The sequence below is a fragment of the Glandiceps talaboti genome, chromosome 6, assembly GCF_964340395.1.
Source record: "Glandiceps talaboti chromosome 6, keGlaTala1.1, whole genome shotgun sequence".
NCBI classification, from domain to species: Eukaryota; Metazoa; Hemichordata; class Enteropneusta; family Spengelidae; genus Glandiceps; species Glandiceps talaboti.
The window spans coordinates 26,490,592-26,506,168 of record NC_135554.1 but is presented as its reverse complement, the minus strand read 5'-3'; the positions used below and the strand labels follow the sequence as shown (position 1 = coordinate 26,506,168).

The 15,577-nt window shown below is 36.9% G+C and overlaps 2 protein-coding genes across 2 annotated transcripts in view; both read right to left on the bottom strand.

Moving 5' to 3' along the window:
- Window positions 1-12,560, bottom strand: part of LOC144436757 (proline-rich transmembrane protein 1-like) — a 28,945-nt gene extending 16,385 nt beyond the window's left edge. Inside the window, exons 1-2 of the mRNA XM_078125615.1 lie at window positions 12,486-12,560; window positions 11,959-12,020 (exon numbers count right to left, since the gene is read on the bottom strand). Of these exons, the coding sequence (XP_077981741.1) occupies window positions 11,959-12,020; window positions 12,486-12,498 (75 nt within the window). The 5' untranslated portion in view covers window positions 12,499-12,560. The remainder of the gene's footprint in view (window positions 1-11,958; window positions 12,021-12,485) is intronic.
- Window positions 12,561-14,082: 1,522 nt separating this feature from the next.
- LOC144437037 (neuronal acetylcholine receptor subunit alpha-10-like) overlaps window positions 14,083-15,577 on the bottom strand; it is a 19,463-nt gene continuing 17,968 nt past the window's right edge. Inside the window, exons 6-7 of the mRNA XM_078125905.1 lie at window positions 14,970-15,296; window positions 14,083-14,690 (exon numbers count right to left, since the gene is read on the bottom strand). Coding sequence (XP_077982031.1) covers window positions 14,083-14,690; window positions 14,970-15,296 — 935 coding nt within the window. The remainder of the gene's footprint in view (window positions 14,691-14,969; window positions 15,297-15,577) is intronic.

Genomic DNA, 15,577 nt, shown 5'->3' with positions numbered 1-15,577 from the left:
TCTAGCACAGATGCAGGAATTTCATACTTTACAAATTGTCATCAGGGTAATGATCATTATAGAAAATGACATTTATTGCGGACTTCCTCGCACACTCAAAACAACAGTTTGTTGAGGATTTTCCAACTTTACATGATATATGTCCAATACATATTAGAACATCCTTATCAATGTGCTGTTGCCATTCTAGCACAGATGCAGGAATTTCAAGCTTTATAAATTTTCATCACGGTAATTCCTTATACAAAACACCATTTACTGATGACTTCTAACACACTCAAAACAAGTTTGTTGAGGATTTTTCAACTTTACATGATATATGTCCAATACATATAAGAACACCCTTATCAATGTGATGTTGCCATTCTAGCACAGATGCAGGAATTTCAAGCTTTACAAATTGTCAAAAACACCATTTATTGATGACTTCCTCACACACTCAAAAGAACACTTTGTTGAGGACTTTTCAACTTTACATGATATTATATATTCAATACATATTATTAGAACACCCTTATCAAAATGTGCTTTTGCCATACTAGCACAGCTAGGAATTTCATACTTTACAAATTGTCATCAGGGTAACGATACTTATAGAAAACACCATTTATCGAGGATTTCCTCACACTCAAAACAACACTTTGTTGAGGATTTTTCAACTTTACATGATATATGTCCAATACATATTAGAACACCCTTATCAATGTGCTGTTGCCATTCTAGCACAGATGCAGGAATTTCATACTTTACAAATTATCAAAAACACCATTTATTTAGGACTTCCTCACACACTCAAAACAACAGTTTGTTGAGGATTTTTCAACTTTACATGATATATGTCCAATATATATTAGAACACCCTCATCAAAATGTGCTGTTGCCATTCAAGCAAAGATGCAGGAATTTCAAGCTTTACAAATTGTCATCACAGTAATTCCTTATACAAAACACCATTTATCGAGGACTTCCTCACATACTCAAAAAACAGTTTGTTGAGGATTTTTGAACTTTACATGATATATGTCCAATACATATTAGAACACCTTCATCAAAATGTGCTGTTGCCATTCTAGCACAGATGTAGGAATTTCATACTTTACAAATTGTCATCAGGGCAATGATCCTTATAGAAAATGCCATTTATTGAGGTCTTCCTCGCACACTCAAAACAACAGTTTGTTAAGGATTTTCCAACTTTACATGATATATGTCCAATACATATTAGAACACCCTTATCAATGTGCTGTTGCCATTCTAGCACAGATGCAGGAATTTCAAGCTTTATAAATTGTCATCACGGTAATTCCTTATACAAAACACCATTTATCGAGGACTTCCTCACACACTCAAAACAACAGTTTGTTGAGGATTTTTCAACTTTACATGATATATGTCCAATACATATAAGAACACCCTTATCAAAATGTGCTGTTGCTATGTTAGAACAGATGCAGGAATTTCATACTTTACAAACTGTCAAAAACACCATTTTTTTAGGACTTTCTCACATACTCAAAAGAACAGTTTGTTGAGGACTTTTCAACTTTACATGATAAATGTCCAATACATATTATTAGAACACCCTCATCAAAATGTGCTTTTGTCATACTAGCACAGCTAGGAATTTCATACTTTACAAATTGTCATCAGGATAACGATCCTAATAGAAAACATCATTTATCGAGGACTTCCTCACACACTCAAAACAACAGTTTGTTGAGGATTTTCCAACTTTACATGTTATATGTCCGATACATATTAGAACACCCTTATCAATATTCTGTTGCCATTCTAGCACAGATGCAGGAATTTCAAGCTTTACAAATTGTCATCACGGTAATTCCTTATACAAAACACCATTTATCTAGGACTTCCTCACACACTCAAAACAACATTTTGTTGAGGATTTTCAACTTTTCATGATATATGTCCAATACATATAAGAACACCCTTATCAAAATGTGCTGTTGCTGTGCTAGAACAGATGCAGGAATTTCATACTTTACAAATTGTCAAAAACACCATTTTTATAGGACTTCCTCACATACTCGAAAGAACAGTTTGTTGAGGATTTTTCAACTTTACATGATATATGTCCAATACATATTAGAACACAGTCATCAAAATGTGCTTTTGCCATTCTAGCACAGATGCAGGAATTTCGTACTTTACAAATTGTCATCAGGGTAATGATCCTTATAGAAAATGCCATTTATTGAGGACCTCCTAGCACACTCAAAACAACACTTTGTTGAGGATTTTTAAACTCTACATGATATATGTCCAATACATATTATTAGAACACCCTCACCAAAATGTGCTTTTGCCATACTAACACAGCTAGGAATTTAATACTTTACAAATTGTCATCAGGGTAACGATCCTTTTAGTAAACACCATTTTATGGAGGACTTCTTACCGATAATCACCCACTAACGAACATCCCCAACAAATTTCAGCTTAATTGGTCCGGTAGTTTTTGGGATTCAGATTTTTCACCAAAATGCCTATTTCTAGACCTAATTTGCATATTCATCCATATATAATTCACCAACACTTGTAAAAATGAGGGTTCTTGCCAATCCCCTTCCAAGGCTTAACACAAAATATCAATTACAAAGGACTTCACCCCCACATCAGCTCAAATGTATTCAATACACTTTTCAAATCAAAATTTAAAAATAACACGAGCATTAATTTAATTATTATTGTATATGACATCTATAGAATCCATATTTTTTCCTGCCATGTTCAATTCTATAAAGGAAAACCCACATAAAAACCTGGTCCTCAATGACTTGCCTGTGGTTGCCATGTCTTTATAGTAACTGTAAAATATAGAAATAGAGGACTTCCTCGTATACATGAGTCCAAGGTTTGTCTGAATTTTCTGATTTTACACATTGCATCAATTTGATTATCCACTATAGTATAAATTTACAAACAGGTGTGCAAAATTTCCTCTGTTGACTACGAAACATGTAGGGATTAAAGGTCAGCTATCAAACACTTACCTCATTCTTTATAGGTGATGCAGTATTTGACTTGTTCTTTGTGACTGCCTTTGATTCAACAATGTGGTGGGATAATGTCAAACAGTTCTCATAAGACACGGTAGATTCTGGCATATTTTGACTTTCCCCAGTTACTGGAGAGTTCAACTGGAAAAGAAGTTATTATATTGTTGTTTGAGAATAAAAATGTATCAAGTTATTTAATATCCACATATCATAAATCTAGCTCTCACACTTTAATGATGTCAGCTATTATTATAGTATAGACACAAATGGGTGCAATAGGAATGCACAAACGCCTCTGTATAAAGTGAACTAAAAACACATGTTACACAGGGAACCTTGCACTTCCCTGTAACATTCACATACCTAGGACATGGTTGTGTACATAGCTATACCAGCTCAGTGGAGCCATGGGAACTGTACCAGCTATGTGCACTATATCCCTGTAACAGCTCTGGCCAACACACCAGGTGTAACATACCTAGAGTTGACAGATGTGTAACTGGTATGCCAACATAAATTTAACATGGATGTGAAAACAGCAATGCAGCATAGGTTTTTACAACATCCATGTACAAGTGCTTTTTCCCACTGCCATGTACCAGCTATATCTGTAACATAGGTATTTTCACATAGCCATGTACCAGCTATGTTAGCAATTAGCTACAACATAGGTATTTCCCACAGCCATGTACCAGCTATGTGAGCAATGCTAGTCAGATATGAACAAAAGGGTTGCTACAGGGTGTTATTCCACCATAGCTGTTACAGCTATGTGCACAATGCAGTATGCAGCTATGGTACTAGGATGTACAAAACAGTCATGGCACAGATGTAGTATTCCAGATCCATTCAACAGGCATATTTTTCACACAACCATGTACCAGGGCTGTGAAAAAATATACCCTGTAACGGGGGCTGTGAGGCATACAGCTGGTACATAGCTATGCTCTTCTTCCTAACACTATGAAGTGGCCACATCCTAGTACTGGGATGTGCAATGTTCCCTGTGTATTCAATGGACAGCTTTCAAACACTTACGTGTTTCTGTACAGGGGTTGCAGACTTTGAGTTTTTCCTAGTATCAGCCACTGATTCAACAACGTTAACGAGGTGGTTGGGTGATGTTACATTAGACACTGTACATTCTCGTAGATCTTCACCTTCTCCACCAACAGTTAATAGGGAATGGATCTGAGAAAGAAGTTATAATTTTTGTTATAAACTCATTCAAAAAATGTTTCTGAATTTCCACAGTACTGACAAATTTGCAAAACATATATATTAACAAGCTGTCATCAGAGATGACTCAATCCCCGCAATGAATGTTTTCAGAGAATTGCCACCCGTCATGGTAGTGTGATTAGATTGTATGAAATATAGCACCAATGATATTGTCAAACAAAATGGCTGTCTGGCAGCCATTTTGGACCGTAACACCCAGGAAATTGACGTGCATATTTACACTCTATTGTCTTGTCATTGTACCGAGTTTGAGAAGAATCGGTCCACTCATGTTCAAGTATTGGCTCTGGACATGTAAAAATTGAAACAAAAATGGCCGTCTGGCAGCCATATTGGATCGTATCACAAAACAAATTTACGTCCAAATGTACTCCACACTGTCTTGTCTTTGTACCAACTTCCAGGAAAATTGATCAGTCATGTTCAAGTATTGGCTCTGGACATGAAAGAATTGAAATAAAATGGCCGTCTGGCAGCCATATTGGACCGTAACACCCAGGAAATTGACGTATATATGTACACTCTATTGTCTTGTCCTTGTATCGAGTTTGAGAAGAATCGGTCCAGTTATGTTCAAGTATTGGCACTGGACATGTAAAAATTGAAACAAAACGGCCATCTGGCAGCCATATTGAATCGTATCACAAAACAAATTGACATGCAAATGTACACTCTATTGTCTTGTCTTTATACCAACTTTGAGAAAAATTGATCCAGTCATGTTCAAGTATTGGCTCTGGACATGAAAGAATTGAAATAAAATGGCCATCTGGCAGCCATATTGGACCGTATCAAATGTGTGTTAATATCATTCACAATGAAATATATCAAATTCTATGGACTTTTACTTCTCTTTAGTTTGGTACATGTATAGTCCCCAAATTCTATCTTCTGCTCTGAAAATATGGTAATGATATGCAAATTATCATGTAAATTACATTATCCCACTTCTTCATCAAATATAGGAAAAACCCTGTATGCAAATATGTATGTACGTAAACATGTACATAAACAGGCTTTAAAAGAAACTGAATGAGGACTAGTAGATTTCCAAGCAGGACTAGTGGATTTCAATTTCTACTAGTCCTGGTGTAGTAGGTTTTCACAGAAAATTTTAACCCCTGGAGACTGAGTGACAGGTTTATTGAGAATTTAAAAAAAAAATAAAAAAAATTCGCGTAGTCGCACCATTTTAGTCAGTCTGCCCTGACCAGAACCAATTCTTTTTTTATTTGGCCCAACATACCTTTCTCGCCACACCGTCACAGTGACAACCAGTCAGGGTCGCATCCTTTTGCCAAAAAGGCTTTAGTTTAGCCACATCGAGTGGTTTCTCCCTCTGTCTACGAGACATGTGTGATGATGTGTTTACCATTACGTTCCTAACATAAAAATGAGATTTATTGGCATTAACTTAGGCAATTAACGGTTACAACAATACAGCGTGACTATCATTCATATGACTGGGGAAGCGAGGAAACACTTACAATTAATATGGTAAAATTCAAACAAACAAACAACCAGTTGTCTAGTTATCCACGCTGCATTTGATGATGATGAACGGATGTGCGCTAAATTTAGGTGTTACGTTACATGAAACATCGCTACCTCACGAGCTCACATCTCTCAACCCATGCAGCTCCATGCTCAACCGCACGTCAAAGTGGTTGTTTATTACTGTTCATCATGATACTTACGATCAAAAACTCTGCGTTTACTGTGAAATATACAGAGACTTTATCTATATACCTACCTTTTGAAGTTTTCTGAATTAGCGTCCATACTGTGTACCCGGAATGTGTGTACTTCTGAGGAGAACGCACGCGCACGCCGACCTCACACTCCCGTTTAACCAGACTCTCGCCGTTGAGGGCATTCGCCCCCCCCCCCCCTCGACTGCATTTTGTCAGCTTGCATTTCTGCACAACATCCCTCATTAGAATAGAACTTTTTTTGTATTTTAAAATTTCTCCGCCGCGTATGAGCTAATTCAATGAAATGCCTGCGATGGCTACACTTAGTAATAGTATTAACTAAACTTGATTTAAATAGATATAGCAACGGTATTTACCATGCGTAGATGTTTTACCAACTGAAACACTCTTGGCTTGTGACATTGCCTCGTCCTGCTTGCAGATGGTGCATATATATGTCTACGTTCCTGTCAGACGACTGACTCCACATTACAATTCTCCGGATACTAAAGTGCAAGTGTGACCCATTGAGAACTTCCCAACCTCAGATTTTCGAGATTAGTTAATATGCTAAGCGGGTAGAATGTACTAATAGTGGTCTCATCATTTAATATCAACAGAAATAAAGAAGTGTCGGGTATTTGCATAATCGTCTTGCCCATCTCTTGTCAGTGTATGCATGGACACTCAGACCACTATAGAAACTAAGACTAAAATATAAACTAGAAAGTAGTCTTGCTGATAGACGTTGGGGCTTTCTTCCAACAAAGTTCGCTGTGACGCCTATCCTTGTTGTATTGTAAATGCGGAATGACACACGAGGTCTAGCAGCTAGACTAGGACATGAGTAGCTGTGGCCAGATTCATATAGCAAGTATTCATAGTAGGAGCACAGAAACATAAAAAGACTTATTTTTTCTTTATTGTTTATTATACGTTTGTAGTGCCGGGTATTTTAAAATCTTGCATTTGTATTGCAATTGATTGGCATGATTGGCGTGACTTGAACGCTTATAACTTTGATTGTTAACGTTCGAACACGCAGAACAATTAATAGCCAGCCACCTTAGCTCTGATATATGCTTTGAGAACTCTGTCAGCAGTTGTGTCGCAGTTCTCAGTGCATATTTCTAGAGCTGTGACCCGTCTTTTTTGAGGACAGCGCGACATTGCACATATATACGTTAATAATATCGTCTAAAATCTAAGTTATAGTCTAAATTAGAGGGGAGGGCTGGGAGGCGACGATATTATCGGATTTTATCGGATAAAATCTAAAACCTTTCTAAAATCTAAGTTACAGGGGCTTGCTGGGAGGCCTGAGTCCCAGAAGACGATGTTATCGGATAAAATCAAAAACTTGTCTAAAATCTAAGTTAGAGTCTAAATTAGAGGGGTGGGATTGGAGGCCTGGGTCCCAAAAGACGATATAATCGGATTTTATCGGATAAATTATAAAACCTGTCTAAAATCTAAGTTAGAGTTTAAATTAGAGGGGCGGGTTTGGAGGCCTGGGGTCCCAGAAGACAATATTATCGGATTTTATCGGATAAATTATAAAACCTGTCTAAAATCTAAGTTAGAGTCTAAATAAGAGGGGTGGGTTTGGAGGCCTGGAGTCCCAGAAGACGATATTATCGGATTTTATCGGATAAAATCTAAAACCTGTCTAAAATCTAAGTTAGAGACTAAATAAGAGGGGTGGGTTTGGAGGCCTGGAGTCCCAGAAGACGATATTATCGGATTTTATCGGATAAAATCTAAAACCTGCTAAAATCTAAGTAAGAGTCTCAATTAATAATATCCGTTAAAATGTAGTATAGGGCCCCCGCCGATGCTCTGTCTAATATAATAGTCTAAGTTAGATTTTACACTCTTAGTTAGAAATTGTCGGATAATATCCGATAAAACGTGAACTGTCCAATATTATAGTCCAAGTTAGATTTTATACTGTAAGTTAGAAATTATCGGAACAAATCTCAGTTAGAGTCTAATATTAGACGTGCTGGTTGGGAGGCCGGGGTTGTGATGAGTCGTGTGCAGTCTAATATTAAAGTCTAAGTTAGATATTATCTGATTATTATCCGATAATGGAAAATGTGCAATGTCGCGTCTTCATGTCTTTTTTTTTACACCTGACCTCATGAAGACACGACATTACACAAATAGCCATTATCGAATAAAATCTTATGTTAGACTCTAGGTTAGATGCAGGCTGTAACTTACTTTTGATGACATTATCCTATAAAAAGTACTCTGTATGTGTGAAGTGTTTAGTCTACAATTCGATTTCAGAGTATTACTTGGATTTTATCCAATATCATCTGATAAAAAGGTACTTCTGGGGGTTCAGGCCATGAGAGATGTCTAATATTAGATTTTAGAGGATATTATCTAAAATTATTAGACTCTAATACATCCATGGTTAGACTTAGACCATGTTACACAGACAATGAACACAAAATTGCAGTCCCTTGCTTTTATGATGTTTTGCACTCACAAATCCGTGATTGACGGAATGTACACTTTAATACTATGGATGAATAATATTTAAATGTTGCAAACCTTTCTCACACATATTCTTGACAGTGATGTTGATTTTGAGAGAAGATTGTGTTTGACAATATAATAGACAAGTCAAGATTACTGACTACATAGCTAGCGCTCTTCAATATGTAAAGTGTGAACAGTGAAATGAAAACAGCTGGTGTACTTCCAATTTCTCTTACAAGGCATGTACGCTCAACACAGTCATCAGTACGATCTGTGTCAGAAAAAAATCGATATTCTTTTCACTAAATTTTGCAAAAAAATCAATCGATATTGTAGCTGTCAATCAATTATTGCTGCCTTAAATGCTTTGTGGAATAGCTTACAAATGAGAGCCTCCCTGTGCCCTGGACCATAGTGTCTCTATCTCTGTCTTGTCGTCTCTACTTCCACCCCTATCTGAGTATCTCAACCTCTAGCCTGTAGCTTAAAACCTCTAGAAAATCCCAATAACATTTCCTATAGAAATGCAAACCTGTTTCAAAGTCATGGCTCTTCGCCCGGGGCTATTCGTATAAGAATGTCAACCTCATGATTAATCTAAACTAGGGAAGTTAATCACATGCATGTTTCAAGTCATAAAATTATATTTGCATAGCATAGTTACATAATGTTGACATCATTTAGTATTTTATCAAGGTTAAAATCACAGTATGTTTATCTTTATTTCATGTCATTTTAACTTTTAGTGAAGTTCATCAATCCACTGATTCTGATAGGAGGTGACCACTATTTGGGTGGAGTTCCCATTGCAGTCAAAACAAGATCGAAAGCACAATACACCAAAATACACTGTGATAATACACTGTTATTACATTGGAGCTGTTTATTTTATGGCTGCAAATTTTAATATCCCCCCCCCCCCAGCCCAAAGAAAAGTGAGCCTTGGATATTTACAGTTTCAACACAAACAATAAATTGCAACAATGTATAAAATATTATGTAAATGAGCCATCTAGGGTTGCACTGTCTAGAGAGGTCGTAGTACAAGGCAACAACTGCACCGGCAACTACATTGCACAATAGCTACATTATCAAAACTATCTTTTCATTTAGAAGGCAGCTTTGATGTCGATATGAATAGGAAATAATCCACTATTTATCAGTGGTAATCAGTAGTTCAACTTTCTAATAAACTGTTTAAGGCCCAGTTTGTGTGGCAAGACACCGTCAAGTTGTCTCTTTGTCATTGAGTCTTCTTGGCAAAGCAGTAGAGAAAAATAAGTACATGAAAATATGTGACTAAATGCACTGAATAACACATAAACAAAAATGAATATTGTAAATTTTTGTAAGGGCATGTTTTATTAACAATCATTACCTCCTTTTGGATGGCATAATTAATTTTCGTTTAGGTATTTAGAAATCTGCACGTAGTTCATACATTATCTTCCACCAGATGCGCAATGGTGCTGCCGAACTCATCATTTTGTTTGATCATAATTGACAACTGGATTTGTATCATGAATGTATGGACTGGAATTCGAATCGAAGTAGGGTCAAGACTAGACTGAAAGGTTCAGTCGTTTATTGGCACTCCTTACGTCATGCAAAACATGTTTAGAATGAGGTAAGGAGTGCCAATAAACGACCGAACCTTCCAGTCTAGGTCAAGACAAGAGTGGTTGTCTAGGGCGACTGAAAACTAACACACTGTCGTACTTCTCAAAATAAATTCATTTAGCCAGTGTGTGTAGCTCAACTTACATCTATGATTCATGAACTCTCCAAAACATTATGTGAATTACAAATGACTTGACAATTGGGAAAGCTTGATCAAATTGTATTTATCATTGTAAACTATGTGATGGCCATCAAACTACAGTCTTACAGGTAACATCAAGTTCCTGGTGATAGGTGTTTGATGATGATATTGACTGAGTCTAGCTGCTTTATCTGGGTAAAATAACTTCAAAATAATAAAGTAACCATACTTCTAGAGTCTATTTCATACATCCACGCATAACCGAGGACCCAACACGTTTGTGTGTGTGTGTGTGTGTGTGTGTGTGAAAATTTCTTGTGGTGTGCATACGTTTTTCAAATTATTTGGGTTTCACACTCCAATAGAGGGCGATATGACATCAAAAAGGTGCCAAATGAAAATGTGTGAATGTTCTCACACATTTTCGGACATTTCTACCGACCTGAGGACTAGGGTTAAATTGAACCATATTAAAACCAGGGGTCTTGAAGACTCATTAAAGCAGTTTCACTTTGAGGACCCAAAATAAGTCCCCGGAACTCGGTCAGGTCCCCGGAAGACGGCTGTGTATTCAAATGGTGGTCCTCAGATTGATGGCAATGCAAGTACACACACACACACACACACACACACACACACACACACACACACACACACACACACACACACACACACACACACACGATCACACGCACGTAGGCAAATCGAAGTTCTTTTCATACAGAGAAATACACCATTTCTTTATTCTTCCAGATAGGAATAAAATATTCTAAAGAGAAATAGATCAAACAAGCTAATGATCAAAATAATTTGAAAATTCATTTAACTCTAGATTTCAGTTTTCTTTATTGAAACTTCAGTTTCATTAACTTTGAGTTCATGGCCGAGAAGTGCCACTGATTACTATAAAATGACAGTGACTGTTGATGCATCCCTTGTCAATACTTTTTTAAATCCGCAATGCTATACTAGTATTATGTCGTGTACGAGTCACAAGTTAATTTACTATGGTAATTCGACCGGAGAATTCATAATGTTAATGTAAATAGTCGGTTAGGCTAGTATGACCCTAACCTCTCTGTGACCTCAATCCCACATAGGAACAGTGACTCCATTCATACGGTTTGCATTGTTTAACAGGTAGAGGTGAGAAAACAAAGCCTACGTTGTAGTTTGGAAACCACTTTATCTGAGTGTGATAAATTGCTCTTCATTCAAGGCCCTTTTAAATGTACCAAAAGTGTCGTCTGTTCACAAATGGCGGACAACATTTGAAATAACTGTTTAATTTCTAGACTTGGATTTTGTCTAGAGTACGTAGTAAAACACTAAACAAACACAGCTGTAATCTGGTGCGTCAATGAAACGTTTTGGAATGTGTCATATCAGATATAGGGCGTGTTATTTAATAGGAACATGAACTCAGATATTCTACAATAGGTTATTATGGTCTAACTACACCACTACGAAATAAATTACTACCTTGTCCCCGAAATCAGCTGACTTTTGTTCACGGCGACGTCGACATGTAAGATACATTTCAACAACGATGGGCACAGACTTGCAGTGTACGTATATCTATAGCCCAGCCAAATGTTGAAAGTTTCCCTAATTCGATACGATCGAGAATTATGGTCATGAAGAACCCAAACAGTCAGGGATATACAGTATACCGTTGACTTGTAGCTCTATCTACATAGAATATTTCGAGACTAGCTATAAGAAAATATAAATGTTTAATACTCACAACACAGTCTGGCTCATTGGTAGATGTTCTGAAACCATTGTAAGGTGGAGGTACTAGATTTTCTGAGTGAGAAAACACGTTGATATGATAAATTTATATTTCGTACAGAGAGAGAGAGAGAGAGAGAGAGAGAGAGAGAGAGAGAGAGAGAGAGAGAGAGAGAGAGAGAGAGAGAGAGAGAGAGAGAGAGAGAGAGAGAGAGAGAGAGAGAGAGAGAGAGAGAGAGAGAGAGAGAGAGAGAGAGAGAGAGAGAGAGAGAGAGAGAGAGAGAGAGAGAGAGAGAGAGAGAGAGAGACTCTGTTTCAATACTTTGTTACTTGTATATATATACGTACGTGCCTTTGGTTTGGCACCACGTAAGGCGTATAGTAAAACTAACAGAAGCAAACGGCAAAGCTCGAAAAGTTCAAACTAGTGCTGGGCTACATTCGACTAATTTGTCCAAAGGGACTTGACAGGTTTGAGGAATAATTGTTCATAATTGTAAGACTATATACTTGAACTATTTTAGATCAAATCTCACATACCTTTCTCCGACATGATTATTGTTAAACTACCGACGTAACTCTACCGTTGGATATGTACACTACCTTTGTAACCCAAACGGAGTTCCACTCGACCTACGACATTTGCATAATAACCCTACTAAATAATACTCGAGGTCACTTCGGGTCAGTTGTAGATACCTAGCATTGGTTGCTTTCTTGGCGTCATAAAACATTGCCGATATCCCTGTTATGATATTGTCAGTAGGAAATATACTAAACGAAAAGAATACTTTTTTCTTTTATTGAATATATACGCCAAATTGATCACTTAATATTCATTTTTGGTTATATACACCAAATTGATCACTTAATATTCATTTTTGGTTGTTGCACAACAACACTTGACTGAATTGTCTACTTATCATGCAACGGGCTACAGTCCACCAATGTACAAATGAATTATAGAAAAGAAAGTTGGATAGCACACACTCTTAAATCCTCTTTCCTCTATTATGCGAAAGCCTTTAATATGAACACAAACAGCCAAATTATTCTTATGATTTCTGCTTAATTCTGGAGTTGGATACTCGATGATAAAATGATGTGTTAGTAAAGGTATTCGAAGTTGGAAATCTGCAGTACCTAGTCTGAAAGCTTGGTGTACAACGCTCTTTTCAAGGCCAAGGCGGAATCAATCACTTGATCTAAAACTTTCGTGCCTTAATCGTAAAAAATTAACAGAATAATTTGAACTTTGTAGAATATTTTTCTCTCCCATACGAGAATCTTTTAATCTTAATTGAAAAATGGTTCATACATAAATATTCGGATACGGCATGCATGAAGAGATGTTTACTAACGATGGATTCATACAAGAAATATTATTCATACACAACTGTTAACGAGACGAGTTCCAACAAGCAAGACGTTAAATACATAAATTTATTGAATAAAATAAATACTGACAAACTTTTTTAAGTCTTGTAATTTGAATGTTGGTAAAGCGAACCCTATCGACCAATCAACTACGTCTACAGCTAGACACCTTGGTTTACATGTTGTACCACATGACGAAAGGATAAATGTCATGCTGTGAGAATACTGGGCCCTATACATATATGGTGCGTAGCCTACGTTGCTTTGTAACCTACGACAAGATGAAGAAGACTATAAGTAGCATTATCTTGGTATGTTGACAGACTGATTATTTTAAGAGGCTTTATAAAATACAAAAATATTGACAAATGGAAAATGGACCATAAGACATGTACTAGGTGTGTCGAATAAATGTCTGTATCAGTCAATGCCAGTGATAAACAAGTATCTTGAATTACGTGTAAGACTTTGAAATTGTCGGCAGTTTTCTCATCACAAATTAATAAGTACCAGATAATATGCATAGTGGAAAATGACCAACACAATGAAATGAAAAACTAATTGTGTTATAAAGATGAAATAAACTGAAATAATTTAGTCACCCCATACGCCAATTTGGTGGGGGGGGGGGATTACCAATTCAACTTTGTATTAACCACGTACAACTAGTGTTAGTTGTCTGTGTATTAACCTATGTGAAGTATCCAGCACAATCACAGTTCAAATCACAACCTTAATCTTCTTATTTGAAAGCGAATCTTTAGAATGTCACTTGTGTTGTCACAATAAACATCGTTGCAGTTGTACCCAAAATATAAAGAATAAGAAAAAATCTGTCAATCACTTCAGCAACTTCTTTCCAATCATTCTGCCACTGGTGTCTTTTTTCCCGCTCTCCTAATCTCTCCGTAAGTTTCCTTACATGTTGTAAAATTTGATTCAAAACTTTCACTGCGTCACGTCCGGGTTGGAAATTTTGTTTGACTGACGTCATACTGGCCACTGACATCATGCTGCTGCGCACCATTGAACAAGAGTTACTCGTCTTCATACGGGTACTTGGGCCATTCATTTGAATAATAATTCCATTGTCCTCAGTATCTTGATTGCTAAGTAAAGAATTACATGTCTCCGTATATTGAAGTTTTTTAGGTCTGTGTCCATTGGCCGCCGAACCACGCAGATTTTGTTTGTAGACATTTTTGTCACGACACATAAATACGCAACGCGCCAAATAACCCAGGATAAATCGACGGATCCATTTCGGTACTGGTCTGAGATGAGGTCCTTGATGATGTACATGGAGCGTTAGTATTGCCATGGTTACCGAAAAGGACACCATAATCATAGTGGCTGCAGTATACTGCCCTGTAGAAGAAACAAACGGCACGATCAACTCTTGATAAACATACGTGCGTACTCTACTCTACTCTACTCTACTCTACTCTACTCTACTCTACTCTACTCTACTCTACTCTAGTAGAGTAGAGTATAGTAGAGTAGAGTAGAGTAGAGTAGAGTAGAGTAGAGTAGAGTAGAGTAATCTTTCACTTAAAGAAAGCTGAACAAACAATATGGCAAAGTAAATAAGTAATTCAGACCCCCCCCCCCCCCCCCCCCCTGAGTAGAGTAGAACTAGAAATTTACCTATTACTGGTACATCACTTGTAGGGGGCATGGATTCCGCCACTAATAATAAGAACACTGTCAGGGACAACAACACTGTTATTCCAAAGCTAACTTTTTCTCCAGAATCGGCAGGTAAGAAGAAACTTATCATGGTAAATAGAGAAATTAGCACACATGGCATGACAAGATTGAAGACATAGAAGAAAGGTCGACGATTTAGATGAATAATGAAGGTAGCATCAGTATAGGGTATTCCTGGTGCATCAGGATAAAACTCAATGTTGTTCTTGACTTCCACTTCTGTCACATCCCATTGTCCGTCACTACGAAATACAGAATTATTTCCTGAAATAAAGAAATACAAACATGTACATATGAATTATTATACACAGTCAATATAGAGCTTTCTAGATGACATGTGAATCGTTTACAAATACAAACAAATCTTGAGTTCTAGCTCCAGTATCATTTGGTTTCAAATTTTTACTTGATGTTAATCTCATTGAAATTATAAAATCCTCGCAAAACTTGTAGTGTCCGGGCTTTGTGTATGTACACCCAAACTTATTGTGATCGAAAGTACGTCAGGAATCTGGAAAAAAATAGTTGAGGGCGCTGTTCAACTA